At 38.5% G+C, this 21,755-nt stretch overlaps 3 protein-coding genes and 1 long non-coding RNA gene across 4 annotated transcripts; 3 read left to right on the top strand and 1 right to left on the bottom strand.

Moving 5' to 3' along the window:
* Positions 1–83: 83 nt before the first annotated feature.
* On the bottom strand, positions 84–1,067 carry LOC104107277 (calmodulin-like protein 30). Its single transcript, XM_009616032.4, has one exon. It carries the CDS (start codon positions 865–867, stop codon positions 262–264), a length of 606 nt encoding a protein of 201 aa, XP_009614327.1. The 5' UTR covers positions 868–1,067; the 3' UTR covers positions 84–261.
* A 6,463-nt stretch (positions 1,068–7,530) lies between these two features.
* LOC104120631 (patatin-like protein 2) lies at positions 7,531–10,090 on the top strand. The gene is made up of 7 exons (XM_070196125.1): positions 7,531–7,689; positions 7,945–8,138; positions 8,384–8,648; positions 8,741–8,899; positions 8,987–9,286; positions 9,398–9,597; positions 9,851–10,090. Exons 1-7 carry the CDS (start codon positions 7,579–7,581, stop codon positions 9,903–9,905), a joined length of 1,284 nt encoding a protein of 427 aa, XP_070052226.1. The 5' UTR covers positions 7,531–7,578; the 3' UTR covers positions 9,906–10,090.
* A 4,975-nt stretch (positions 10,091–15,065) lies between these two features.
* Positions 15,066–15,553, top strand: LOC104118744 (uncharacterized). Its single transcript, XR_011413543.1, has 2 exons — positions 15,066–15,349; positions 15,437–15,553. It is a non-coding gene; the product is annotated as an uncharacterized lncRNA (long non-coding RNA).
* Positions 15,554–17,481: 1,928 nt separating this feature from the next.
* LOC104118745 (uncharacterized) lies at positions 17,482–18,042 on the top strand. Its single transcript, XM_009630082.1, has one exon. The coding sequence runs from the start codon at positions 17,482–17,484 to the stop codon at positions 18,040–18,042; it is 561 nt and encodes a 186-aa protein (XP_009628377.1).
* Positions 18,043–21,755: the final 3,713 nt, after the last annotated feature.

Consider the following 21,755-nt stretch of genomic DNA (forward strand, 5'->3'; position numbering starts at 1 on the left):
GATCTTAAATTTATTCGGACTACAACTATAGGGAGTAAATTAACAATAGAATCTTTCTAGAGTACATTTTTAAGCATGAACAATGACGCAAACAGAATCTCACTTCACCAAAATCATAGTGACTTAAAATGATATTGCTACAATAGAACCTGTATATCTTTCTTGGGAGTCCTTTTCGAAATTCAATTAGCATAAGAACTCAAATATCAGTAAACATGATATTTTATTTGCAAACAAATTAGCAACTGGGAAGAAAGTAAATCAATCTATACAGAGTGAATCGATCCCTCGACTCGAGACTAGTTTCATGGTGCGCGTCATCATGGTCACAAATTCGTTCATATCTATAAGTCCATCCCCATTAGCATCAACACCTCTCACCATTTTCTTGCAATTCTCCAAGCTACATTTTTCTCCTAGCATTCGTTGAACCTGCAACAATTCCTCTGCGCTAATTTTGCCATCACCATCCAAATCAAATGCCTTGAAAGCGCTTCTAATATCAGTTGGATTCACACCACCTTCAAGATTCTGCACTCTCATGAACTCCTTAAAATTAATGAATCCATCCCCATCAGTATCTGCAGCCTGAAATGCATCGCCAACGTCATAAGTTTTCGTATTTCCTCCACTGCCCATCATCTTCATAGCTGTTTTGTATTCTTCTTGTGAGATCTTTCCATCTTTGTTAGTGTCAAATTTGTCAAAAACCCTTTTCATTTCCTCCGCTTTTGGGCGAAAATTAGCCAACGACATGCTTGGCGTTTTCTTTACCTTTGATAGATTAAATGATGGACGAGATTTGGACAATGACTTTCTAAACCTGTTGAAACGAAAATAGAGGGAACTCGTGGTACTATTCGACATTGTTAATAAGGTGAATTTTGTTTGTTTACTTTGATGTTACAACTTGTAGGCTTGTAGTGAAATGTGAATATATAACCTTCAAACTAGCTAAATTGCCTTTGGTTTCTGGAATTAAAGCTGTCGCAATACAAGAGCGCACTCAGATATCCTATGGGCCAGAATGGTTTTGATGTTCTTTATTCCCAATTCACCTTACAATATGATCAAAATCCTCCTCCCCTATAAAACTGCGACTATTTTACCAATGAATTACCTACTGCCTTTAATCTTTCTTTTGATGATAAAGGACCATAATTTGTCAGCATTTTGGGTGTTATAACTGAGCTAACAACTAGACAACTAAAAGTAGACAACAATTTAATGGTATTGGTTGCAACTTAGCCCAATGCTTGGGCATAAATTCTATATCGAACCTAAAGGCATTGAAGAATCAAGAATAACACCACTGCTATTCCTTTCTTTCCTTGATGCCATTATCCACTAAACTTACAAAATATCCTTCTTATATATATACCTAGGGTTTTATGACATTTTTCTCATATATATTTTTGGCATTTAGAGACATGGGATTTATCAAGTTAATTCCTTCCATTTACGTATTACTCATACCATAATTTAAAATATTACCGTGATAATTCTCGAATCATGTGGAAATGTTAACCCATGTGTCACGACCCAATTTCACCTATAGGTCGTGATGGCGTCCAACACTACAGTTAGGCAAGCCAACTTAATAAATTAAGCATATATTGACAAAATTTAAAACCAAGAAAAATAATAAAATACCAAATTCTACCAATATGTATGCCAAGACCCGGTGTCACAAGTGTATGAGCATCTAGTAGATTATACAAAATCTCAAATACTGTCTGAAATAAAAATAGACAGAATAAAAAATACAAGGAGAGACACTAGTAGCTGCAGAACGGCTCAGAAAGGCAGCTCACCACTATGCCCCTAGATAACGTGGGTGTAAGACGATAGGTCTCCCACTAGTACTTGGCTCAGGTCCTGCACAAAAAGTGCAGCAAGTGTAGTATGAGTACGTAAACAACGTGTACCTAGTAAGTATCAAGCCTAATCAATGTAGCCGGTGCATTGCAAAGTCCAAAGGGCATTCTCCGAAAGGCAAAGATGCCTAAGGACAAGTGAAGGATGTTTTCTCTCTGTCTTCCGGGGCTATTGAGATCTGGTTATACTCCGAGTATCCATCCAAGAAACAGAAATGGGATCGCCCAGCTAACCTGTCCAACATTTGGTCAATGAAAGGCAATGGGAAATGGTCCTTTCGAGTGGCTATGTTCAGTTTCCGATAATACATGCAAATCCGCCACCCCATGACTGTACGAGTCGAGATCAACTTTTTATTCTCATTTTTTACGACCGTTATTCCTCCCTTTTTCGGCACACATTGGACAGGACTGACCCAGTTGCTGTCAGAGATGGGGAAGATGATACCCGTATCTAGACACTTAATCACTTTCTTCTTTACTACTTCCTTCATATTTGGGTTCAGACGTCGTTAATGTTCCTTGGAAGGTTTGTGCCCCTCTTCCAGAAGAATCTTGTGCATGCAAAAGGCTGGGTTGATACCCTTTATGTCTGCCATGGTCCAACCAATGGCAGTCTTACATTCTTGCAATACCTTCAATAGTTTCTCTACCTGCACAACTAGCAAACCAGATGATATAATAACCGACAAAGTAGAATTAGGCCCCAAGAAAGCGTACCTGAGATGGGCGGGAAGCGGTTTGAAGTCCAGTTGTGGTGGCTCCTCTATTGATGGTTTTGCAGGTGGTGTTGCTCTCTCTTCTAAGTGTAGGGGCTCGAACTGAGGTTCCCTTTTCCAGAATCCTTGACCTTCGAGAGCCATGACCCACTCTGCCAACCCTTCACCGTTCATCTCTTCCAAATTGATCAAGCAGGCTTCTAGTGGATCCTTGACATTAAGGGTCTCATCCTCTTCTTGCAGTATCACATCTACGGCCTCCACTAGTGAGCAGTTTGCAAATTCACTGGGTCTCCTCATGGATTGTTGAACATTGAATATTATTTCTTCATTGTTCAACCTCATTTTCAACTCTCCAGTCTCACAATCAATTAATGCTCTCCCAGTGGCTAAGAATGGCCTTCCCAGAATGATGGGTATCCTTTCATCCATCTGACAATCAAGAATAGCAAAGTCTGCAGGAAATAAAGTCTGCAGGAAATACAAATTTCCCCACTTGAACAAGCATATCATCAAGAATTTCTATCGGTCTTTTGACTGTGCGATCAGCCAGTTGCAGCAACATTGAGGTCGGTCTAGCTCTGCCAATGCCCAGTTTCGTATAGATTGCCAAGGGCATCAAGTTTATGTTGGCTCCCAAGTCACACAATGCTTTAGCAAAAGCATAACTCCCAATAGTGCATGGGATAGTGAAGCTACCTGGATTAAACACTTTTGCGCCATAGGTCTTGTCACTACCGAGCTGCAGGTCTGTATCAAAGTTACAGTGGACAGGTCCTGGAAGTCAAATTTTCGCAATATCAGGTCCTTCATCATTTTTGCATACCCTGGCATTTCCCTCAAAGCATCCATAAGTGGAATATTCAATTGAATCTGTCGAAGCATTTCCATGAATTACCTGTATTGATCATCTTTCTTTTGTTTTGCCAATCTCTGAGGGAATGGTGCATGAGTCAATTTCTGTCCATTACTTGATGTCTTTTCTTTGTTGGAAGCTTCTGGCACAAGAGGTGCCACCTGTTCCGAGATTTGTTCACCATCCTTTTCCTTACCCTTGTCAACCAGTGCTTGTTCAATTACAACCTCGGTTAGCTCTGCTGACTCTTCTGCCTCTAATGTAACTGGAGTAGTTGGCGTAGTCTCTCTCCTAAATTAAGCAACTTCTTGCTCTCTATCTAAATCTCTTCCATTCTTGAGACTCATTGCCATTAGCTGATTTGGGTTCTGTTCCTTTGGGTTAATATTTGTATCTGCAGGCAAAGTTCCTTGGGGGCGATTGTTCAAGGCCATAGACAGCTGTCCTAGTTGAGTTTCAATGCCTTTGATTGCTGAATCATGTGCTGCTAACTTTTCTTGCATCTTACCATTTGTTCCAATGAGTTGTTGCAGCATACCCCTGATTTCTACCATATTGTTGTCCTGTTATTGATGAGGTGGTTGGTAGGCCAACTGTTGTTGGTGCTGCTGATTATAGCCCTGCTGCCTTTGATAAGGCACAACTTGACCTTGTGGTCGTGCGCCTCCAGAATTGGGGTTGTGTTGTGGCAGGTTGGGTATGTATTGCTCGTTTGGTACTGGTCCCCATTGTTGCCCACCTTGCCTCTCACCTCCAAAATTATTGACATAATTCATGTCTTCTCTGAAGCCCTGATTGTCATTCTCTCCACTCCACGAGCACACATATGACTGGTTTATGCAAGGAGTGCACAATCCTCCATTCGTTGTATCAATAATGTGCACTTGCTTTGTACCCATCTCATCAATTTTCTTTGTCAGTATGCTCATCTGAGTCATGAGAGTGGCTATATTCTCTGCATGGGAATTGTTTAGGTCAAGAGCAACATAATGCACTATTAGTGTAAGTGTCATACCTCTAGCCATCCAGCCTGAATTTTGAGCCATCTTGTCAAGAAGAATCTTGCATTCTGTGAATGTCTTGCTCAAAAATGCACCCCCAGCTGAAGCATCTACATTGGCCTTCAAACTATCTGCTAAACCCATATAGAATATCTGTCCCAACATCTGATATGGAATGCCATGGCGTGGACACTTCACTAGCATGCCCTTGAACCTCTCCCAGGTTTCTTGCAAGGACTCAGTTGGTTTCTGCCTGAACTGTAATATCTCATCAATCTGCCTTGTAGTCTTATTGGGAGGATAAAACTTGTTTAAGAACTGTTTGACTAATTCTTCCAAGTGGCAATGGAGTTTATTGGGAGTGAATTCAGTCAAGTTTGAGCCTCTCCAGTCATAGCGAATGGAAACAGTAATAGATTGATGGCTTCAGGAGTCACATTCGGCTGTCTTTGGGTCACACATATTGATAGAAAATTCTTCAGATGTTGTTGTGGGTCTTCAATGTATGACCCGGAGAACAGTCCCTTATTTTACAATAGATGTAGCATGTTGCTGGTGATCTGGAATGTCTCCGCTTGTATCTGAGGTACAGCAATGGCGGTGGCTAAGTTATCAACAGTTGGTTGTGCCCAATCATATAGAGCAGCTTCTGGCACAAGAGGTGCCACCACTCCATTGTTTGGGTCAACCCGATTATTCCGATTGTTTTCGTTGACATCGTCCACGTTGTCCATTTCAATTTCGAGTGTGTGTTTTTGTTGTAATTGTTTGTTCTTCTTGTTGGTTCAATTTAATGCCCTGAATGCTTTCTCAGGGTCTGAGAGCCCTTCAAAAAGTTCACCAGTCCTCGAAGAGCTTCTAGGCATACACTTGAGTCACAGGAGAATTCAAACGTGAGAATTTCAATAGAAAAATTTAAACACCGTAAGAAATCGATCTAAACTAAGAATCCTAGCAATTCTTCTAAGTTGTAATAAATAACACCGTTAGTTCCCCGGCAACGACGCCAAAATTTGATCACACCCAACTATGCCTTGTAAAAAGGATTAAGCGGTCGCTGCAAATATAACCCGATTCAAGTCCGGAGTCGAATCCCACAGGGAGCTAACCTATTTACTAAAACTTTAAATAATGCTAATGATAAGTTCAGACAACTTCCAGATGCAAGAGTTTTATGAATAATTAATGGAATTTATTTAGCTAAGGAAAAGTGATAATAAAATTAGCAATAATCAAGACTAAAATTGAATTCAAGGGTAAATGGATTTAGGGCTATTGATTTCCTCAATTGCTGGATTAATTCTTAACTCTTTAGCTATAATCTCGCTGTAATACTCTATGAGGATTATTATTTCTGGGCTACCGTAATTACCTTTCGATCAATTACGATAATTTACTAGAAGCATTCTCTCGAACTACTCTAGTTAAGAATTTATGCAACTCAGAATTATCCCACCAAAGCTTCATTATTTCTAACCCCACTTTTAAATTCAAGTAATTAATCTCTTAACTTCCCCAAAAGTGATGTTGTTCAACAACAATCTAACCAAGTGTTCTTTCTTAAGCAACACAAGGTAAATAGACACGATTAATTGAGGGCCCTTTCAATTAACCACAATACAATACGTAATTGAACAATCATAGAACAAACAAGGCTCAATTATAACAAAATAGAGTCAAGACTTCATCCAACAATTGGTTCCATCAACCCTAGATAATAGGTTTAGCTACTCATACTAATGGAAAACAAATCATTAAAATAATTCATAATCAACAAATAGAAGTATGAAGAAGAAGATGAAAATTCTTAGGAATTTATCCGTCTTCTCTCCCTCGTTCTTGCCTCTAAAATCTTCTAAAAACAGATATCCCCCACTTCTGGGCAAGTTTAGGTTTAATATAGGTTTAGGTTAGTCGCCTAGAAAATTACATAATTAACCCTGCGTGTTTGGCTTTCGTCCGCGGATACGACCGCGAATCCGGCCGCGGATTTGGACTGCCTCACTGCCTTGAGTTCGCGGACCAGTTCGCGGCCCACTCCGCGGCCGCGCACCTGAAGGGTTCGTTTCGCTTGCTTTTCTCGATCCTTTCCGACCGGGCTAACCTTCGATTGCCCTTTCACATTCCATGTTGACTCCAAAACACTCGTTAGCTCCCTCCTAGCTCGGAGTAGCTCCTGCAAAGCATCAAATTCTTAATTAGAGCATTTTTGTTATCTTGTAGCATTCAAATATCAATAAAGTGTGGCTAAATTAGATTGTAAATAGTGTCTAATTTGCATGAATATAGCCTACTATCAGAAGCCCTCGGCCAAACGAATATTTTATAGAGAGCAAAAAAAAAAATTCAAAAAACATATTTTTAGATATTTGTTTGGACAAAAATATTTTTAGAAAAAATATATATTAAAAATTAATAATAATATCAATAAATTAGAGAGTATTATTTCAATGAAATTTGAGTACTAGAAATAATTAATAATGTCTGGATTCATGTTAGTTAAAGCAAGTAGTATGAAGTTAAAAATCAAGATATTTTGCATGGAAAATGACTTCCACCTATAAGTGAGGGGTGTCATTTTCTTTCTTTTCATGAAAAATAATTTCTATCGTACCAAACACAAGATATATATACCAGGAGGAAAACCTAGAAAATAATTAAAACTGTTTAAACATATATAAAGCCACTGAGAAATGAAGTGGCAGTTACTAGAGGAGATTATGAACTGAAAGTTTACTTCTGGAAAATGATCCAGCATTATTTCAAGCTGTTACATAAAATTTTAATCTAACAACATTTTTCATAGTATTTCGGAATCGGAGTCGAGCATCGCAGTATTGTATACGACGTGTTGATTTTTTCATGACAACTAGCAGACTATCATCACATTTGTAAGCCATGCACCAAAGACATTGTATACTTTCCTTCCTCACGAGAATTGTGTTAATTTCTATGGTATTGATTGCACGAAATCCGTGACAAACTGAATTTCAAGTTACTTAAAGCAAACACTTTGCATGCATTGCTCCGCCACTAATTGGAAGCTATAAATACTCCTATTGTAAAGGCACTAGGAACTCACACTGCTAAGCTTAATTCGTAGACATAGATTTAACTGATCAAGCATGGCTAGATCATCCCAAGGAAAGGTGATAACTATTCTTAGCATTGATGGTGGAGGTGTTAGAGGGATCATTCCTGGTACAATTCTTGCTTTTCTTGAATCCCAATTCCAGGTATATACTGTAGTTTCTTCTAAAATATATATATGTTACATACACTCAGCAAAAAAGATTTTTTAAACACTATCAGTTATTCTATTTTTTATCCGGGTTATCAGGCTTGATATGGGAATAAGCTGGATGTTTTGTAGGTTAATTTAGTCTGATAGTATAAATATTCTTTGCATTATGAACTTATCTCTCGTACATTATCCAAAATTCCCTAAATAATTAGGGTATGAGTTATACATATTTCTACTTTTTTCACAGAAACTGGATGGAAGTGATGCTAGGATCGCAGACTACTTTGACTACATAGCAGGGACAAGCACGGGAGGTTTAGTTACTGCAATGCTAACTACCCCAAATGAAAAGAATCGACCTTTATTTCGTGCAGATGAGATTACTGAATTCTATCTGAAGGAGAGCCCAAATATATTCCCGCAAGATGAAGCAAAGCCCCGGTAGGCATCAAAATTGTCTTAATTACTCCTATATCCTTTCAACTTGAGAGTCTAGAAACATGTCACATGAACATGAATACTTGTTTTTACATGGGCGAATTTTAGATTTATACTGACAATGAGCAGAACTAAAATTTTATGCATATGTACTTACGGATCGATCAGACAGAAAGAAATGAGCTTAGTTGAATTTATTTAACCAGGTTTAAATCTCTGCTTATTTATCGTGTGCCCTCTACATGCAGGTTTAGTATTCCCGGGTGGGATACTGTAGTTAATTGGGTTAAGGACCTTTACAACAGATATGTTGGCCCTGTATACCATAGTGCAGAAAAAATCGTCGATTGGATCGAGTCCATGTTGTTTCGTCCTAAATATGATGGAGAGTATTTGCGTGGGAAAATCAAGAATATGATTGGAGATCGAAAGCTTAGCCAAACACTAACTAATGTTGTCATTCCTGCCTTTGATGTTCATGAGTTCCAGCCAGTTATCTTTTCATCTTTACAGGTCATTTTAATTTTTTTCTTTTTGTTTTCTGTTTATCTCTTCTTTTTTTTCCTACTTAATTTTCTTCACTAATGATGGATGATTTAGCACAGGCGAAAGTGGACGACTCAAAGGATTGTCTACTAGCAGATGTTTGTATCTCTACATCTGCAGCACCATATTACCTTCCTCCTTATCATTTTGAAGTTAAGTCATCCAAAGGTACCAAAATATATAACACTGTCGACGGTGGTGTTGCGGCTAATAATCCTGTAAGTTAGAATTTTGTGCAGAGTCATTCTATAATATTTTACAATATCAGTGATTAACTAAGTTTGACAAATAAAATTGTACCAAAGACTTTGCTTGCAATACGAGAAGCTACACAAGAGATGTGGAGAACTTCATCATCAAGTAACAAAGCTATAGATGATGTTACATTTGTTATACTTTCACTGGGCACTGGATCAGCAAAAGGGGTTCTAAAGTTTGATGTTGAAGATGGTAAGACGTGGGGACTGGTCAATTGGTTTTTGGGGCCAGGAGATAGCACTCCCCTCATTGATGTTTTTGAGTCTGCCTTGAGTGATATGGCTGATATTTATACATCTATGTTCCTACATGGCACTCCATCAAATGATACTTACCTCAGGATTCAGGTACTCAGATTATTGATCATCAAATGCCTACGAGTCATTCATTTCAAGATTCTTTTGTCAAATATTTCCTGTTTGTCTTTCTTTCTGAAATGGAACATTCTTGATCATCAGATTGATGGCTTGAAATATGAAGATACAAGGACTGACAATGCAACAGAAGAAAATCTCAGCAACTTGGTGCATATAGCAAATGACCTGTTGAAGCGCCCTGTTTCTTCTGTCAACTTCGAAACTGGTTTTTATGAACCCATCTCAGACAAGCGCAAACCTGTAGGAAAAGCCGATTGGACCAACGAAATGGCTCTTGTTGAGTAAGTTCACCTTTTACAGCAATTATATACACATTAACCTGTTTTTTATATTATGAGTTTAACTTCTATATACATTAACCTTTAATTGCTCATAATAAATGGAACTAGTTATTACTTGGAAAATAAAACAGTCATCTCCTACAACATGTTTAATTACACAATCACGTAAAACTTCTTTGCTCTAGTGTATATATGTATATATCACACAATCATGGATAATTTGATTGTTCCTGTTTTTCTTGGGTTTGTACAGGTTGGCAAAAAGATTGTCAGATCAAAGAAAGCTCCGCCAAAAACAAAAGGTTTGAGCAGAAGAAATGCCTATCTTCTCTAGTGTAGAAGCTCTTAGTTTGTTGGAGACTTTCAAAGAAATAATAAGCCGTCTGCTGGCTTTAATCCTTTAGGTGTGTAACATGGTTTAGACTATAATCGTCGGGTGTTGTTAAACTTACTTGAACGCTGAAATAAGATTATCTCTTTATTTAAAGGCAAATGAACATCTCTGCATCTTTAGAGGCTTTTTGTTTTTCTTTTCACTTTTTGTTTATACTCTTCAGTTAAAGTTTAATTACTCAACTGGATGATTGAACTACAAATCTTACTGTGAAATGGGAAATAATATTTTTGTCACGACCCAATTTCACCTATAAGTCGTGATGGCGAACAATACAGCTAGGCAAGCCAACTAATAAATTAAGCATACATTGATAAAATTTAAAACCAAGAAAATATAATAAAACCCAAACTCTACCAATGGGTGTGCCAAGTCATGGTGTCACAAGTGTATGAGCATCTAGTATATTATACAAAACCTCAAATACTGTCTGAAATAAAAATAGACAGAATGAAAAATAATACAAGGAGAGACACTAGTAGCTGCATAGCTAGACCGAGGTAACCCCGGCATAGCTAGGGTCACTGTCTTGGCATGACAGTCCAATATAGCATGGTAAGGAGACATCCAATCCATACCCAAGATGATATCAAAATCTACCATATCAAGAAGTAGAAGATCCACACTGGTCTCAGGATTACCAATAGTAACCACACACGAACGATAGACATGATCTACTACAATAGAGTCTCCCACCGGTGTAGATACACACACAGAAGCACTCAGAGAATCACAAGGCACAACCAAATATGAAGAAAAATAAGAGGATACATAGGAATAAGTAGATCCTGGATCAAATAGAACTGAAGCATCTCTATGGAAAACTAGAATAATACCTGTGATCACATCATCAAATGACTCGGCCTCAGGCCTAGCTGAAAAAGCATAAAATCGGGGCTGGACCCCACCACTCTGAACTGCATATCTGGGACGGCATCTAACTAGCTGGCCTCCACCTCTAACGGTCTGACCTCCACCTCTAATGGCCTGACCTCCACCTCTAACTGCCTGACCCCTACCTCTAGCTGGCTGAGCAGGCAGTGAAGCAACCGGTGCCGGTATGATGGCACGAGAATCTTGCCGAGATCTGTTACTCGCCAATCTAGGGCAATACCTCCTGATGTGACCAATATTCCCACACTCATAACACTCATCCTGATGACGTGGCTGCTGAAGCTGAAGCTGACCCAGATGGGCCGGATAACCACTGTAGTAACTCTGGAGTGGTGGTGCATTGATAGGAGCTGAATGTGCACTGAATACTGGCTGCCCAGAGTAATGCATAATAGGACCGTGACTCCCTGAAGCACCGGGAGATACATGAAGTGCTGAATGAAATGGTCTGGGAGGATGACCCCTACCAAAATTACCCCGGCCTCCAGACGAGGCACCACTCTAACCACCGAACTGATGAGGCCTCTTATCGGACCTCTGCCCTCTTTCCTGTGCAAGAACCATCCCGATCCTCCTTGCGACATTAGCAGCCACCTGAAAAGAAATCTCACTTCCGGTCTCCTTGGCCATCTGAAGTCTGATAGGGTGAGTGAGTCCCTCAATGAACCTCCTCAATCTCTCTCCCCCTCCGTAGGTAGTAAAAGGAGAGCATGGCGGGCCAAATCCACAAAACGGAACTCATACTGAGTAACAGTCATACTGCCCTGCTGTAAACGTTCAAATTGCTTGTGGAATTCCTCTCTCAGTGTGATAGGGAGGAACTTCTCCAGAAATAGCTGAGAGAACTGCTCCCAGGTAAGTGTAGGTGATCCGACTGGTCGGGTCAATGTATAATCTCTCCACCACCTCTTGGCGGAACCCGTCATCTGGAATACGGCAAAATCAACTCCATTGGTCTCAACTATACCCATGTTTCGCAGCACCTCGTGGCAGCATTCAAGATAATCTTGTAGGTCCTCAGAAGGTGTACCACTGAAGTGAACTGGAAAGATCTTAGTAAACTAATCCAGTCTCAATAAGGCCTCAAAAGACATAGCGGGCCTATCACCGGCCTGTGCCGCAATAACTAGCTGAACTACCCCAACTGGCGGGGCTACTGGAGCCTAATTCTGGGGAGCCATCTGCTCCGAGGCAGGAGTAGTGGGAGTTTGTGCTCCTCCCCCAGCCTGTGAGACGGCTGGTGCCACTGGAAATGTACCATTCTGGGCCAAACCTTCCATAAGACTCACCAATCGGACTAGAGCGTCCTAAAGCACTGGAGTGGCTATGAATCCTTCCGGGACCTGAACTGGTCCAACTGGTACATTCTGAACTGGGACCTCCTCCTGAAGGTGTATCTGAGGTTCTTCAACAGGTGCAGCTGCTCGAGCTCTGGACTGAGCTCTACCTCGGCCTCTGCCTCAGCCTCTAGCACGACCTCGGCCTCGACCTCTACCCCTGGACATAGTTTCCACCGGGGGTTCTGGTCCCTGTCCATCGGTAGAGGTATTACGCGTTCTCACCATCTGCGAGAGAATAAGAATAGAATGGTTCAATCATCGATGATAGAATAAAATCGCACGACAAAATAAGAAAGAAGTGATATTGTTCATAAACTTCATAGCCTCTGAGAGATAAGTACAGACGTCTCTGTACCGATCCTTCAGACTCTACTAAGCTTGCTCGTGACTCGTGAGACCTATGTAACCTAGTGCTCTGATACCAACTGTCACGACCCGAAATTCCCACCTTCGGACCGTGATGGCGCCTAACATTTCACTTGGTAGGCAAGCCAACGTTAGAATAATATTATCCATTTTTAAAATAATTTTAAATTTATTAATAACAAGGAAACAAATGCGGAAGCAAAGTTTGAAATATAGTGAAATAATCCATCAAATAATGGTGTCTAAATACCATCCCAGAATTGGTGTCACAAGTGCACGAGCTTCTAGAATAAATACAAATAAAGGTCTGAATAATATAAAGCTTTCTGGAAATAAACACACAGCTAAAGTATAATAGACGGGGACTTCAAAACTGCGGACGCCATGTAGTTATACCTCAAGTCTCCTCTGATAGCTGAAATCCGAGCAAGTCTATGGTACGCCGCTGGGACCAACTCCAAAATCTGCACAAGAAGTGCAAAGTATAGTATCAATACAACCGACCCCATGTACTGGTAAGTGTTGAGCCTAACCTCGACGAAGTAGTGACGAGGCTAAGGCGGTTCACTTACATTAACCTGTACGCAATATTGATAATAACAACAAATAATATAAATAAAATAGGTAACTCATTTATAATAATTGAAACCAACCCAGCAGTCATAATCCATTATTATTTCAACCAATTCTGTTGCAGCGTGCAACCCGCTCTCACAATATATTCACATTCAATTCTGTTGCAGCGTACAACTTGTTCTCACAATATATTCACATTCAGTTCTGTTGCGGCGTGCAACCCGATCCTCCAATATTGACTTTAAATAAGTCTGTTGCGGCGTACAACCCGATCCTCCAATATTGACTTTTAATAAGTCTGTTGCGGCGTGCAACCCGATCCTCCAATATTGACTCTTAATAAGTCTGTTGCGGCGTGCAACCCGATCCTCCAATATTTTCATTTACCAATTCTTATAGAAGAAATTTTCCCAATAAAGGTAACAATTAATATAAAATTACGAGACAACAAGCATACAATAATTATGGTTTAATTATGAAGCAAACAATGACAAATAGCAAATTATTATGGAAATCAGGGAGCAATTAGCATTTTAATATTTATTATGCTAAATGTCAAATAACAATTAAGACACATAATTCAAATAGCATGTAACAATTAATGCAGGAATTTAAGAATTTATATTTGCAAAGAATAAGAGAGAAATAATTATTATAATAATTAATTTATGATTAAAAATAATTTATGATTTTTCAAGTAAGCAGGCAAACAATTAATTTGACGACGTATAGACACTCGTCACCTCGCCTATACGTCGTTTACATGCAATTCACATAACAAATAATTTAAGGGTTCTATTCCCTCAAGTCAAGGTTAACCCCGACACTTACCTCGCTTTGCAAATTCTAATCAATTATTTAACCACAACTTTTCCTTTTAAATTTGCCTCTGAAAGCTTCAAATCTATTCACAAACAATTCAATATATTCAATACTAATCATAGGAATTAATTCCATATGAATTTACAAATTTTCCGGATAAAAATCCGAAATTTATTAAAATATTCAGCAGTGGGACTCACGTCTCAAATCCCGGAAAAACTCACGAAATCCGAACACTCGTTCCGATACGAGTTCAACCATACCAAATTTGTCCAATTCCGATATCAAATGGACCTTCATATCTAAATTTTTCGTTTTTGGAAAGTTTTACAAAAATTCTAATTTCTTCCATCTAAATCCGAAATAAATGATGAATATAGACATGGATTTGTGAAATATAATAACTTTATGATAAAGAACACTTACCCAGTTCAAAGTCGTGAAAATCCCCCTTGAAATCGCCCAAATCCGAGACTCAAAACTCAAAAATGAGTAAAAATGGCTAAGACCCGATTTTATGTATTCTGCCCAGCATTTTTGCATCTGTGGTGCCTGGGCTCGCACGTGCAAGCTCGCATCTGCGAAAAGGGGCTGCCAGGCGAGGTTCCGCATCTGCGGACAAAATGTCGCACCTGCGACGTCCGCTTCTGCGCAAAAGGGCCGCACCTGCGAAGGCCGCATCTGCGATGGAAGTCTCGCTTCTGCGAGCTCGCACCTACGGTCAAAATTCCGCAGGTGCGATTATACCAGAACCCAAATTTCAGATTTTTACTTAAGTCCAATTCTTGTTCTGATTTCAATCCGTTTCATTCTCGGAGTACTCGGGACCCCGCTCGAATATACCAACAAGTCCCGTAACATAATACGGACTGACTCGGAGTCTAAAATCATATCAAACACACTGAAATTATAATTCACACCCCGATTTGAACTTTGAATTTTAAACTTTTAATTTGCAAATCTCGTGCCAAAACATATTAAATGAATCCAGAATGACTTCAAATTTGGCACACAAGTCACAAATGACATAACGGAGCTGTTCAAACACTAACTAATGTTGTCATTCCTACCTTTGATGTTCATGAGTTCCAGCCAATTATATTTTCATCTTTACAGGTCATTTTAATTTTCTTTTTGGTATCACTGCTTAATTTTCTTCATTAATGATGGATGATTTATTTTACCACTTGACATTATACAGGCGAAAGTGGACGACTCAAAGGATTGTCTACTAGCAGATGTTTGTATCTCTACATCTGCAGCACCATATTACCTTCCTCCTTATCCTTTTGAAGTTAAGTCATCCAAAGGTAGCAAAATATATAACACTGTCGACGATGGTGTTGCGGCTAATAATCCTGTAAGTTAGAATTTTGTGCAGAGTCATTCTATAATATTTTACAATATCAGTGATTGACAAAGTTTGACAAATAAAATTGTACCAAAGACTTTGCTTGCAATACGAGAAGCTACACAAGAGATGTGGAGAACTTCATCATCAAGTAACAAAGCTATAGATGATGTTACATTTGTTATACTTTCACTGGGCACTGGATCAGCAAAAGGGGTTCTAAAGTTTGATGTTGAAGATGGTAAGACGTGGGGACTGGTCAATTGGTTTTTGGGGCCAGGAGATAGCACTCCCCTCATTGATGTTTTTGAGTCTGCCCTGAGTGATATGGCTGATATTTATACATCTAGGTATTTTATTAAATATTATAGAATATAAATATAATAGGCACATTATCTCTTAGTAATTAAAAGGATGGGAAAACAAATGTGGTAAAAGTATGTTTGTGGTTTTTTCTTTCTTTTAATGATTCTTTAAGGTAAAATTTCAATAATTGATTTTGAAGTCCTATAAATTAGGATGCATACCTATTTTAAATAAAGAATTGTTTAATATACAAAATAATTAATTTTGAAGCCCTAAATTTTAGGCAAATAACTTAAATAATATATTTTTAAACGGTAAAAAGGTGAACGACATTTCTCTAAGTACCTCTGTGCTTTTAATATTATATACTCCCTCTATTCCAGTTTATGTAAACCTATTTCCTTTTTGGTCTATTTCAAAAAGAATGACCCCTTTCTAAATTTGGAAACAATTTAGCTTAAACTTCTCATTCTACCCTTAACGAGAAGCTTTTATAACCACACAAATACTCAGAACCCTTTTTGACTTATTTAGTATCACAAATTTTAAAAGTCTTCATTTTTTCTTAAACTTCGTGCTCAATCAAACAGGTTCATATAAATTAAAACGGATGGAGTATATATATCACACAATCATCGTCACGGATAACTTGATTGTTCCTGTTTTTCTTGGGTTTGTACAGGTTGGCAAAAAGATTGTCGGATCAAAGAAAGCTCCGCCAAAAACAACAGGCTTGAGCAGAAGACTGTTCAAGCCTGTTGTTTTTGGCTGTCTGCTGGCTTTAGCCTTTAGGTATCTACCATGTTTTAGAATATAATCGTCGGATGATGTTAAACTTAAAACTTGAATGCTGAAATAAGATTTCTCTTTGTTTGAAGGCAAATGAATATTTCTACAACTTTTGAGGCCTTTTGTTTTTTTCTTTTGTATTTTACTTTTCACATTTTGTTTATTAGTCGTCAATTAAAGTTTAATTATCAACTGGATGATTGAACTGCGAATCTTATTGTGAATTGGGAAATAATATTTCTCATCCCCTTCTCCTCCAAAAAATAAGCTACTTAAGACTTGGAAAGTAATGCTAAAACATATTTTTTGCTTAGTCACAACAAATTTTGGGATTTGGCGAATAAGAAAGCAATGACATATCTTCTCTCCCTTTTCATGATAGACCCTTAATGCTAAGTCCAGATCCCAGATGAGCTTCTGGAGAGTTGGGCCTATTCTTTATTGGGCCATCTTTCATTTTGTACTTCAGGGATCCGGCCCTTGTCCGATTATTTTTATTTTTAGCCACCATATAAATAAAGTTACTTACTCTATTCTAAATTAATGGATCACATTTTATTTACCCGGTTGTCTATCATGTCTTCTCTATCACCGACTTAGATAATTAGGGTTTTCTCTTCGATCCAATCCTCAAATTTCTCGTTGATTTCATGGGTTAACAAGGTATCCGAGCGTTGATCCGAGCTGTTCGCAACGTTCTTCATTACTTCATTGGTTTTTTTTAGTTTCGTCAATCACAATCTTCTCCGACGATTTCGATGGTTCAAATGATGTTTGGGTTTTTCTACAAATTTTGCTTCTGCAGGACCAGGTTTCACCTTCCTTGAGTTCAATGAAGGAATTCCGATAACATCTCTTCGATTCCTCACAGTTAATTGATAGATTGTTCAAGTTTTGTGCCCTTATTTGAAAAATCTTCATATCTGTGTTTTGGTCTTCTGTGTATTTGATATGAACATTGGGTGTATATGTTGAGAAAGCTTATTGAGAAGTTGTTGTGTGTATCAAACAATTTTAATCTCTACTTCCAACTCTGATTTGCATGCATGGCCCCAGACTTGACTTCTACCTCCCCATCTACGTCTACTTCAATTTCCCCTAGTACCTCACTTGATCCTTCCCATCCTTTATATCTACATGCATCAGATAATCCGAGAGTTACACTGGTGTCTGTCCCTTTCTCTAGTACTGGGTATGTATCTTGGAGAAAAAATATTCTTATTGATCTGTCTGCTAAGAACAAGGCTGAGATGGTTAATGGGAGAATCACTCAGCCACCTCCTGACTCTCCTTTATATGACCATTGTCTAAGATGCAATGATATGGTCTTTGCATGGTTGAGTAACTCAGTGTCTAGGGATATTGCTGACAGTGTACTTTATTGTGACACTGCAAGAGATCTTTGGAAGGATATAGAAGAGAGATATGGTCAGTCTAATGCTAGTAGGTACTACCAAATCCAAAGAGAGATTACTGGAGTCTCTCGGGGTTCTACTGATATTTCTAGCTATTATACTAGGTTAAGAAAACTATGGGATGAGTTAAAGACTGCTTCGTTTGGTCCAGCTTGCACTTGTGGAGCAAAACCACAGTGCAGTGAAGGATAAAAACTCATTCATTTTCTTACTGAGTTGAATGAAACATACTCTAGTGTTAGAAGTAACATTCTTATGATGATTCATGTTCCTTCCCTGGGCAAAGCCTATTCCATGTTATTACATGATGACAGTCAAAGGGAAATTCAAGCTTCAGGGTCTCCATTTCATTCAGAATCAACTTCATTTCATGCCAAGTCCACTCCTGTCCAAAACACTTCAGTAAATAAGACTTATTCTCAGAAGATCAGTTTTGAGAATAAAAAGACAAACGTTGTGTGCAAATATTATAGAAAACCTGATCATTCTATTGAAAAGTACTATAGGCAACATAGGTTTCCTCCTGACTTCAAATTTATCAAAAGGCAGAAAACTGTAGCATGTGTTCAGTTTGATGATCCTAGAACTGATTCTCTTTCAACTCATGAAGTCTTACCTGGAAATCCAGTTCATGGGTTCAGTAAAGAGCAGTATCAACATATCATGAGTCTATTTCAACAGTATCAACATCTCATGAGTCTATTTCAACAGTCTCAAATATCTGCTGCAACTCAGGATCCTAGCATTGGCTCTTCTGCTATGGGAGCATTTGCAGGTGTGTTTTGTAGGTTTACTGTATATTCTATTACTTTATGTTGTGTTTCTCAATTAAAGGTTAATACTTGGATTCTAGATTCAGGAGCTACCAATCATATGACCCCACATAAAGAACTTCTACATAATATTCAACCCTTACTTTTTTCTTACTTAGTAACACTTCCAAATGGTTACAAAGTAATAATCAATTGCACTGGTTCTTTAAAACTGTGTAATGATCTCATTTTAGCAAATGTTCATTTAGTTCCTTCTTTTCAATTCAATTTGATTTCTGTGCCATAGTTAGTAGATCAATTTTACTGTACAACCCTCTTTACCAATATTTCATGTTGTGTACAAGCCCCTTCTCTGAAGAGACCCGTGGAAATTGGTAGAGCTGCTAATGGGTTGTATGTCATTCATCCAGATCTTATTGTGGCACAGTCTGTTTCATCTATAAATACCATTTCAGCTACTTCTTCATTTCTTAAATGTGATTACAATGCTTGTACCATCACTTGTAATCTTGTTTCTTCTATTATTAAAGCTGATCTTTTCTGGCATCAAAGACTGGGGCATATGCCATTTAATATAATGAAATCTATTTCAGTTCTTTCTGGCAAATTATCTTTAAAACAATCATTTATTTGTCCTGTTTGTCCCTTAGCTAGACAACAGAGACTCCCATTCCGATATAGTACTATCAAGTCTACTCATTCTTTTCAACTTATACATATTGATCTATGGGGTCCTTATCATACAAGAACATATAATGGTTTTAGGTATTTCTTGACTATTGTTGATGACTTTTCAAGGGTGACATGGACACACTTACTTTCCTGTAAAAGTAATATATTTTCTATTATCAAAGCTTTTAGTTTCATGGTCCAGAATCATTTTAACTCTAAAGTCCAAACAATTAGGTCTGACAATGCATTTGAGCTAGGTTCCAGTTCTCAAATTTCTTCTTATTTTGCTGATTCTGGTATTCTTCATCAAACCACAATTCCCCACACTCCTTAACAAAATGGGGTTGTAGAGGAAACACAATCACCTTTTAGAAACATCAAAAGTACTTTTATTTCAATCTAAACTACCTGTCAAATATAGGGGTGATTGTGTGCTTACTGCCACCTACTTAATCAACAGGTTTCCCTCTAGTGTTTTACACAATTTGTCACATCTGGAGAAACTTCATGGCCATCCTCCTACATATTCTCATCTAAGAACTTTTGGCTGCTTTTGCTTTGCTACTTTGCCAAAGGTGGGTAGCGATAAATTCCAACCTAGAGTATCTCCATGTATATTTTTGGGTTATCCTTTAGGAAAGGAAGGGTATAAGTTGCTGAATCTTACATCTCATTTCATCCTTTTCTCTAGGGATGTAATTTTTCATGAATATATCTTCGCTTACCATTCTTCCTCTCCCCTCTTCTACCTTTCCTACTTTTCCTGATTCTTTTACAAACATCTTACCTACCCGTACAACTTCTGCACCTTCCCCTATTCAGGTTCCTCACTCTACCTTACTTGTGGCTCCTTCTCCTCATGTTCCTCGTGTCTCATCTTCTCCTCCTTTTATTACCCTTTCTATTGTTCCTTCCCTTGTACCCCATAGAAAGTCTATTAAAGAATCTAACACACCTGCCTACCTTCAAGACTATGTCTGTTACTCAGCTATTTCTACATATCCTGTGAATTCCAAGGTTACCTCTACTGAGATTCACATGCATGAACCTCAGTTTTATCATCAAGTAGCACCTTATCCTGCCTAGCAGGATGCTATGCTTAAAGAATTTCAAGCCTTGGAGGCAAATCAGACTTGGGACATTGTCCCTTTGCCTCCAGGAAAGAAGGCCATACCATGCAAATGTGTATATAAAATCAAACAAAGGTCTGATGGTTCAATTGAGAGATACAAGACAGGGTTAGTGATTAGGGGTGATTCTCAGAAAGAGAGCATAGACTATTTTGAAACGTCCAGTCCAGTTGTCAAGATCACAATTGTCAAGTGCCTTCTCACCTTGGTAGTCAAGTATGGTTGGGTTGTCCACAAGTTGGATGTCAACAATATTTTTCTACATGGAGATCTCCATGAAGAGGTGTACATGAAAATCCCTTTGGGCTTGACTATTGGTCCTTCTTCTTCTGATGCTCATTTGGCCAGCAAGTTGAATAAATCCCTCTATGGTCTAAAACAGGCTTCCAGACAATGGTTTGCAAAGCTCTCACAGTCTCTCCTTTCCGGAGGTTACTCCCCTAGCAAAAAATGATTCTTCTTTGTTCACCAAAATGAATGTCTCCTCCATTGTCATTTTGGTGGTATATGTGGATGATATCCCTTTAGCTGGAGATAATGGTCAAGAGGTAGCAGACCTCAAAGCCTTTTTAGATCAGCAGTTCAGAATCAAAGATCTTGGTTATGTCCACTATTTCCTTGGTTTTGAGGTTTCTCTAGTAGAAGGTGGTTATGTAGTCCATCAACACACGTATACAACTGACCTTCTATCTGAATTTCATTGTCTGGATGCTAAGCCTATCACCACTTCTCTTGATCCCCAGAACAAGCTTCATATTGACTCTGGTGATCTTATTTCTGATCCTTCTACCTGCAGAAGGTTGATTGGCAAGCTGAACTTCTTGCAGCACACCAGGCCCGACATCTCCTTCTCTGTTCAACATTTGAGTCAGTTCCTGGTGTCTCCTAAAGTTCCTCATATGTTGGTTGTACTACATGTTCTCAGATATCTTGTCAATGATCCTAATCAAAGTATCTCTTACTCAACAGCTCTTCTGATTTCACTCTAAAGGCTTATTCCGATTCAGATTAACCTGTCGGCCCTATCTCAAGGAGATCTGTTACTGGATATTTTGTTTTTCTTGGTGATTCTCCTGTTTCTTGGAAATCAAAGAAGAAGCCTATTGTTTCCTTAAGCTCCGCTGAAGCTGAATATAGAGCATTGAGATAGGTGGTTGCTGAGGTTTCTTAGCTTCTTGCTTATATGGGTTTGTCTATTACTTCTTTTGTTTCTGTTTTTTGTGATAGTTAGGTTGCTGTGCATATTGCCATCAATCCAGTTTTTCATGAGCGCACCAAACACATTGAAGTGGATTGTCATTATGTTAGGGATGTTCTTTCTTCTGGTGTG

This window comes from Nicotiana tomentosiformis, chromosome 2, assembly GCF_000390325.3.
Source record: "Nicotiana tomentosiformis chromosome 2, ASM39032v3, whole genome shotgun sequence".
NCBI classification, from domain to species: Eukaryota; Viridiplantae; Streptophyta; class Magnoliopsida; order Solanales; family Solanaceae; genus Nicotiana; species Nicotiana tomentosiformis.

What these genes read in the sequence shown, in the direction of transcription:
- LOC104120631 (XM_070196125.1), top strand. Translation starts at nt 7,579, where the DNA reads ATGGCTAGATCATCCCAAGGAAAGGTGATAACTATTCTTAGCATTGAT. An exon ending in ATACTTACCTCAGGATTCAG is followed by an intron (nt 9,287 to 9,397) that starts GTACTCAGATTA and finishes CTTGATCATCAG; the next exon opens with ATTGATGGCTTGAAATATGA. An exon ending in AACGAAATGGCTCTTGTTGA is followed by an intron (nt 9,598 to 9,850) that starts GTAAGTTCACCT and finishes GGGTTTGTACAG; the next exon opens with GTTGGCAAAAAGATTGTCAG.
- LOC104107277 (XM_009616032.4), bottom strand. Translation starts at nt 867, where the DNA reads ATGTCGAATAGTACCACGAGTTCCCTCTATTTTCGTTTCAACAGGTTT.
- LOC104118745 (XM_009630082.1), top strand. Translation starts at nt 17,482, where the DNA reads ATGGCCCCAGACTTGACTTCTACCTCCCCATCTACGTCTACTTCAATT.